Here is an 8,298-nt window from a genome sequence, read left to right on the forward strand (position 1 = left end):
GCAGCTCTTTAACTTGAGCCACAACTCAGCAAAGCGGCCGCAGTTTCAATCCCCGCTTCTGCTAAAGCTCCTCTCCCACCACAAACCGTAGAGAAGAGCCCTCACAACATGTGTTGAAGTAGCCATTCGAGAATTCTTTCAGAATATTAGGAGCGCCCAGAATAAACAGAAATTTTCAGGGGTTTGTGATGGTTTACTTTTTCTAGTTGTGTTTGAGAAAACAGCTTTCCCATCCCTACTTTCTTTGCTAGTAGATTTTTTGAAACAAATGGGATATGTTCCCACGCGGAATGGAATTTCTCCTTCCTCTTCCGCTGTCCGTGCCGGCATGGTGAATTAAAATGACTGAAAAAGCCTCCACAGGCTGAGATTTTCACTTATTCTTGAAAGAATATAACCAGGACTTGTTTTTTTAAGTGTATATATTTTGTGTGTTGATTGTTTGGGGAGAGAATGTAAAGCCTCTTTGCTGTTCAGCGTGGAGTTATTTCTCATTCGACGTAGGTAAATCGTCTTTGGCTTGCTTGGCATTAACGCTGCCGATAACGACTGACTCCACTAAGACAGCTCTTCCTGCGGAGGAATTACCCGGTAATTATCTCGCTTCGAATGCGCTGGGTAACTTACGGCAACCAAGAATCCTTAAACCGTCGTTGTTAGATCCTGCCATTATTTTCTCCTAAGGGAGGAACTTATTTCACTAATTTACTTGCCTTTCCGCCTTTATTTTTGCATCGTAAGTGCTCGAGGGTTTTATTTTGGGTTTTTCCTCGTGCTGTAATCAAAGGTGGCTGAGCAGTGGATATGGTGTTATATGATTAGCATGAAGCTGGAAACACAGAAGCATCTTCAAGTGTCAGCGTTACTCGGGCTTCTTCAAAATAATCGCTGTTCCTGAGAGTCTCTTTAGAGCTGCAGTCAAAACTGATGCCCCTCCCCAGTTAAAGAATCTGCCCTAGATGAATGAAATAGCTTTATTTATAAAGTAAGGTGTTTTGGTGGGGGTTTTTTGCGTCTCTCTGAAAAAAAGGCAACATAATTAATAGAATATTTGATTTTATTGGGCAAATGATGCTGATTGCCCATGTTCAGCTGTATTGCTGACACTGTGTCTGAATTATTTGTGTGCCTAGACTTTAAGCTCTTTGGGCAAAAACTGTTCTTTCCCAGCATAAGATACATTAAGCATAACAAACAAAACCCCAAAATCTGCTTCTGTCTCTGCAGGAAAAATGCTGAGAAGCCTGACACGACTCGTCCACCGTCCTCTAAAGGTAAGATGCTGCTCCCAATGTTTCAGCTGTCCTGAGAACTGGAATGACAGTTCACAGATGTAAAAACGGAGACCCTTCTTGCATTCCTCACCTTAAAACTTAGTGCCTGCTACAAGCCGGGCACATAAACTCTCGCTCTGGGAGGAAAGAGGCAGCCGGCGTGTGCGATCGCTCCTGCGTTCCTCTCCGCTGGCCGGAGGGAGAGAGAAGATGTGCGAGCCAGCCTGGATCCTTGGCGTAAAGGAGACATTTGTTACGAGACCAAAGCTTAGCGTGTTCTGCACGTCCGGGACGCTGGAATTCTACATCTTCAGTGCAAGTGTTTCTCAGAAAACGGAGAATCTCCTTGCCCCGTGCTCCTGGAATGACCAAAGGGGAAAGCCCTTTCTAGAGGACAGGAGCCGCAGCCTCCCCCACAGCCCGTGTGGGAAGCTCGTTTCGCTGGGGACGGCTCGGTGCTCTGGGTGGGTGTCGTGATTTAGCTCTGCCGCAACGCTACGGCCGCACGACGTTACTGCTCCGGCTTCCTCCTGTTACAAGCAGCTGAGGGAGTTAACATCACAGATCTGGAAGGACTTCCTCGTAGTAAAGAATTTCAGTCGGTTTGTTCACTGTCACCTCTTAAATGCTTTCTTCTCACTGCTACGTCCTGATGCGTGGCCGTTAAGGAGGATGGACTGCCTGACTGCTCCTTTCCAGAGACGAGGTCGGGGTTGCGCGGCGCTGTGCTTATGGTGGCAGCCTCGATGGAATCAAGAGGCTTTTCGAGAGGAAGATCCGCGGAAACATGTAGGAACAGCTCCACCTTACGGCACATGACTCGGTGATTAATCTCACGCACCACGTGATAGCTCGCTGCCATTTCAGGGATCCGAGTGAGGCGCCTCTGTCCTTTGGCAGATGGGAACTTGCTGTAAAATCCACTCTGCGCTCCCAGGATAAACCGCCGGTAGACGATGATGTGAAAATGGGAGGCCCTCATGTACGGGTTAGGATTTACTACGCAGAGTAAAGAGCCAGAGAGGTGTAGGTGTGTGTAACTGGGGTGCCACGGGGAGCCGAGGGGATCGGTGATAAGTCTTTTGTGCAGGAGGAGGGACCGAGTAGCACGTTGCTGCTATGAAGTCAGAAGGTGTAAGGTGTTGGCAGCGGTGGTGCGGGTCACTCCAAGGCATCCTTGCAGCCTGTTGAAAAGGCAGATGAGCTTCTGCCTGGATTTTGTAAAGGGTGACACGGTAATTCCTGCAGCGCAAACCCGTGTCTCTCAAACGCCAGGTAGCTGAGGAGGTGTTGGAGTCACTACTCTGGGAGCTTGTGCTGATCTCGTAGCGCCTCGGAGAGCGAGGGAAGGATTTCAGGTCCCCAGATACTTGGAAGCTGCTTCTACAGCCCACAAAGGAAATGCTGCAAAGTGCTTCAAGGCGGCGTGGTTTTGAGGGAGGCGTGTGCTTAAGGCTTGAAGAAGTGATGTTCTAGGCTGGTATTATTCTAGGAAAAAGCTGTAGTAATTTAAATATGAGCCCTGTTCTGTGGATGGACAAACAGGAATTCTGGGTACTCGGCTGCAAGAGCAGAGGACTGGACTTCGAGACAACGTCTGTTTCAGATTTGCATCCTGTCTTCTACTCCCTTCCTAGAACCTGTTAGGAACTGGCTTTTGCACCCCAGAGAATCCAACTCCTGCTGATCTTAGGAGATGGTGCTTTCGAAAAAGCTGTCTTGGTAATACTGCTCTGACCAAGTGTCGTTCAGCTGGTCGTGGGCTGTATCTAGAGGCACATAAAAGCCGAACACGCTCAAGAGCAAGAAGTTAATCCTTGCTTCATTTCCCTTCGCTGTTACCAGGTCAGGACGGAGGATTTGTAGGGATTCCAGAGAAAGGCTGCCCACAGAGCAGGAAGCTCGCCTTTCCTTTGAAGCGAGCAAAGCTCACGGCCCCAGAACTCAGGGAAGGGATGCGCCACGTTTAAAGAAAATTGAGGGACTCTGTGTCCAGGCTTCGAGTGACTCAGGGCTTGACCTTTTCTAGGTGAACAGGTAACAAGACACTAGTTATTCATGTATTAAGTTTGCATCTCGGTGCTTTGCTCCAGGCTGTAAATTAAGTCACATCCGTGGGCTTAAAACTAAACGTAGCGAAACAAGACGTCCTAATGGATCACTTGGATTTGAGGAGGAAAAGATCCTTGTGGGAACAAGAGAAGAACGCGATGGCAGAAGCGTTGAGCGATTTTCCACGTTTATGCTGCTGCAGTTCATTATGTTAATATTTAGTGTCGAGTACAAACAGGCTTAATTCCTTGCCCCAGAAGGAGAGCGCGATTCCGGGGTCTGTTGTGTGTTTAAGGCTGGCTGGGGGGTGACCTGACTCTCCGCTTCCCTCCGAGGCCTCGTGGCTTTCAGACGAGCGCCCCGAGGAACACTCGGATGGCGGCAGAACTGCGTCACGCCGCGGAGAACTGCAACAGCTGCTCCTGACTCTGAACTTCAGTTTATGGCTTCTCTCCTTGAGGCCGGCAGACAAAATAGGAAACTACTTGCTGTGTTGACAGGGCGACGCTCGGTTTTGCTCCTTTTGGTCGCAGCCTGTGTTTGGACGCTGCACTTTTTTGTTCGTTGACAAATGCTTGTATTTTCTTTCACCGCAGCAGAATCGAGGGCTTGTCCTTCTACTGCTTGCTTTTTTTGGCCTATTTTGGCGAGGCTTTCCAGGCGTGCTCCAGCAGTCTGGCCTCATCAGAAAAAAAAAGAAGAAAAAAAAGAATTAATCGGCTTAGCTGGCTGTTTCGGTTTCTCGGCTGTGTCTGTTATAATGAAAGAGCCTGTATGCAGGGACACAGTGAGGAAAATCAGCGCGGGGAATGTGATTATAAATATCAAATAGTGGGCAGCACGGCACTAATCCCTCAATAACTGAGGTGATTATGGATTATGAGACAGCTTGAATTTTCAAGGTGCTAACTGCTATTCTTCGGCAAAGGCAGCAAAACACTGTGGGAACTTCCCAGCAATGAGCCTTCCTGGCTCTTCTCGTGCTCGGAGGGGATAACTCTTCCAGGTACGGGGCTCGGCTCTCCGGGCGGCTTCGCTCCTATCAGCGCAGCGTTTGCTCAGCGAATGGAGATGGTTTAGAAGCCGGCGCCTCGATGGGAAATGAGTTCCAAAGCATGTGGGTTCTCCTGGTGGAATTCCCAGTCTGATGATGGATCCCATTCGGGATCGCGTGCTGCCTCCCCCCCATCCTAATGTGCGTGCGACGCACAAAACAGTGGAATCTTTTAATTTCTTTTTAACTGGTAATCGTTGACTGCTGAGAATTTTATTTGCCTTTTTCTTCCCTTAGCTGGACCACGGGTACGCCCTGCATACCACAGCCAAGGATTGCTTCAGCTCCCTTGCCAGCCAGGATGCCCAAACACTGACTGAAACACCAAGAGAGGTTTTCTATACCAGCGAGAACGACCCGGTGAGTTCCTGCCACAGTTGTTGTCAGACGCAGATTGCCCAGATTCCACCAGTCTGCCTGCGGAGGTGCTGGAGCCAGGAGGGTACTGGGGTTATAAAGGGAAGGGAAGGGAGTACCCGAGCGTAATAACAGACTGTGATCCCCAGCCTTTGGGAAATCAGGCCGTGGCTGTGCCTGGGTTTCAACAAGACAGGGCTGGTTCTCTGCCTGAAAGCTCCCGGGAACAAGGATCGATTCCTTGGCTGTCGTAGCGGATACTCTGTGCTGTAGAAGCTGGGGCTTCGCGTGTCATCAGGCACCATTAATTTCAGCTCCGGGGTTATTCTTCCCCAAACTGGCTGCGAAGGGAGATAAAAACCGCAGCCCAGATGACCTCGGCGCAGCTCTGCGGCATCGTAATTCCAGCCTCACGGGCTCCGTCTCGAGCACCGAAATGAGGTGGGAGAAATGAATGGAAATCAGCCTTTGAGGTGCTTTTCTGCTGCCTCTGTAATTGGAGTCTTTCAGTACCGATTCCTCGGGGGTCTCTATGGAAACAGCGGCGTGCAGATGATCGCGCTCACGTGACGCGAGTGTCTCTATAGATTGCTCAGAAGAGTCCAGATGGCAAGGATTGTCCCCCTGTCCTGTGCTGCCATTGACGTTGCCAGGCAACGGGCTTTGGCATTCAAAAAAAAAGCGCCCGATTTTTGGCGCCAACCGCCATCGCTCGTTAATTTACCTGATGGACGGCGCGCCTCGCGCTCGCTGCGCCGCGGATTGTGCGCCGCCGCCGGCTCGCGAACCCGATAGCTCTTTCTGCACCGTCAAGTCTCATTAAAAATGAATTAAGGAGACCAGATGAGACTAAATTTTTAATAAGACTTCGCTTTTCTATACCTTTCCATTAGCAAAACTCAAAGTGACTAAACATGAGGATAGAGACGCTGACCCACTTTGCAGCTGTGGGAGCTGAACAGTGAAGGAATTTGCCCAAGGTTATGCAGCACGTTGGGGACGAAACTGAGAATGGGAACGGTCTCTGGAGTTCTCTTTGAGCCCACTGATAACACTTAGCTCTTAGTCTGTGTCTGATACGTGCAGGAAAACTCCAGGGAATCCAGCCCCGAGTTTGAAATACAGCTCTGCTCGGAGAAAGGCTGAATTCTCTCTTAAATCGGTCTCCTCTTCAGCCCATCTCCAAGTAACATCTTGCACCAGAGGAGCTATCGACCAGCCAGGTCTTCAAAACGTTCTTCCCCTTGCTCAGATTGACTGACCAGTAAACACCAGAGAGGCAGCTCCGGTAGCAGCTCGCTCAAGTTACCAACCAAAGAGTTTGGCAAACCTGGGGGGTTTGTCAGCCAGACCGCGCAGGTGAGCGACTGAGCCCAGCCCAGCGCCGTCTCTCTCACCTGTTCTGGGCATCAGGAAGTTAAGCCTTGGGTCCACACCAGAGGTAATCAGGAATACAGGGCAAGTCTGGATCAGCCCCCAGGTGGAAATGATGACTGCTGCTTTTTCTTTCTGAATAATAAATAAAACTACTTCTCCTGAACCGTTACTCTGTAAAGCAAAGAAGACAAAGTTGTTCTATTCAGATTCCACCTCAACCAAAATGGAAGCGAGGGATTGGCACGCGCAAGAATAAAGAGGAAGATTTTTCTTACTTTAAATCCATAGAAGAGTGCAGAAAGCATAGAGTGGAACATGATACGAGCTTCCAAGCTGGGCACAAAGCTGCTAAAAAAGTCCAACAAAGCTTGGCCTAAAAGTTGCTAAAAGTCACCCAGGAAGTCCTGTAGAACAGCGTCTCTACATTCTGTCCTCATTAGACAAGATGCAAAAACTCAGAGTAAATAAAAAAGTGCTTTGTGAGTGTTGCATGGCAGGAAGATAGAATAACGAAGGCAAAAACCCAAGGATGTGTGACAAGGCATGAAACGGGTATTAGGTTTTCAGATGCCAGTAACAACAGCTTCTTAGAGCACACGGTCAGGGATGTTAAAGCAGCCGCTAGAAATAAGTGCAGAACGGCGCCAAGCTGACGAAGGGATAACACCGACTGCTTCTGTCACAACAGGGGACTTGAAATTATTGCCCCCAAACCCACCCGTGAGTTCCTGAGCAGCCAGCATGGGCTGAGGAGGCAGAGGGCAGGTCAGGAGTTCCTGACAGCAAAGAACAAACCAGAGGATGGGATTTGGTCCCAGCCTTCATCCAGCACATGTGGCGAAAGGGGATCCTGTGGCTGTTAGGGTATCGTGGCGGGCAGACGTACAAGCAGGATAACGGAAGATTAGATCAATTCACGAAGCAGAGGGCCTGCGAAAGACAAGGCTTCACAGAGAAGCTGAAGGAATCCCCTCCCTGGTTCCTGCCGGGCACGCTGTCCTTATCTTCCCAAGCATCTGCCAGGCTGAAGGAGCTGCTTTGAGGAAGCGTTCCCTCCCGGTTCCGTTTTCAGGGCCCTTCTGCATCCAGAGAGGAGGAATCGCCCTCCCCTGAGCGTTACGGTTTGCGTTTTACCTTCGCAGGCCAAGCACGCGGAGCACCACGAGGGCCGTCACTACAGCATCCCGCTGGAGGAGGTGAAAGCTGTGTTCCCCCACGGGCTGCCCCCCCGGTTCCAGCAGCAGGTACTTTGTCCTCAAGCAGATTTGTAGATGTCCTGGGTAACTCCAGTGCTCTCCTGTTGGAATTAGAGGGACGTGCTGCAGGAAGGCAGTTATTCCCGGTCCTTACTGTTATTTTCTACCCGTAAAAGAAGTCAATCTAAACAGAACAGTGGTGGATGGGTGGGGGGATTCCACCTTGGCCAGCGTTCTACCCGATATTTTTCATCTAATTTCATAATAATTACAGAAGTGTTTTGCACAGTTTCAGTACAGAAAGGGCCATCTCATGACATGAGTTTATGTCGGCGACTAAAGAAATCTTGCCTTTTGATTTCATAGACTGGTAGAACGATTTCTGGTTTGAGACAGGTCAGGCTGGGGCTGGGTCAGGCTTCGTAAGCAGCTCCCACAGACTGCTCGGGTTCAGGAAGAGATTTCCTATCTGTGAGTTAGTAATTCCTGGCGATTGCCTTTCGATTCACGGCCTCGCCTCACTCTGGGAACGTGATGGAGCAGCGAAGCCGGGAAACCATGTCCAGGCACACGCAGGGCAAGAAAATCATCGGGGTGGTCGTTCTGGCTTTGCCAAAGAGCGAGCCACGCTTGCCCGACCCGATAACCTTCGAGGCTGGTGCGCCCAGCCCGGCAGGCGAGGGGAGAGCCTGCGGAGTCGCGCCGGGACAGCTGCACCCACCTGCTGCTTCACGTTCTGTTCCTTTTCTCAGATCAAGACGTTCAACGAAGCCTACGTGATGGTGCGAAAACCCGCCCTAGAGCTTTTTACTTACCTGAAAAGCTCCAACTTTGCACACCCAGCGGTCAGATACGTGATCTGTATCTTTTGTCCCTCACTCGAGGGTAGGTTGGGGAGGGGGGTCAGCACAAGCAGGTGGGTTCGGGCAGGTGAGGGGGATGTTCCGAACCGATGCCAGCCGCTGCGGTTTAGTCTTCCCGAGGCGGT

At 50.3% G+C, this 8,298-nt stretch overlaps 1 protein-coding gene across 1 annotated transcript in view; it reads left to right on the top strand.

Moving 5' to 3' along the window:
- Positions 1-1,232: 1,232 nt before the first annotated feature.
- The window catches only part of DAP3 (death associated protein 3), a gene marked incomplete at its 3' end in the record, with an annotated part of 10,690 nt that continues 3,624 nt past the window's right edge, over positions 1,233-8,298 (top strand). The window contains exons 1-4 of the mRNA XM_009866146.1: positions 1,233-1,274; positions 4,618-4,740; positions 7,257-7,358; positions 8,063-8,171. Coding sequence (XP_009864448.1) covers positions 1,233-1,274; positions 4,618-4,740; positions 7,257-7,358; positions 8,063-8,171 — 376 coding nt within the window. The remainder of the gene's footprint in view (positions 1,275-4,617; positions 4,741-7,256; positions 7,359-8,062; positions 8,172-8,298) is intronic.

The sequence above is a fragment of the Apaloderma vittatum genome, unplaced genomic scaffold, assembly GCF_000703405.1.
Source record: "Apaloderma vittatum isolate BGI_N311 unplaced genomic scaffold, ASM70340v1 scaffold12460, whole genome shotgun sequence".
Lineage (NCBI taxonomy): Eukaryota > Metazoa > Chordata > Aves > Trogoniformes > Trogonidae > Apaloderma > Apaloderma vittatum.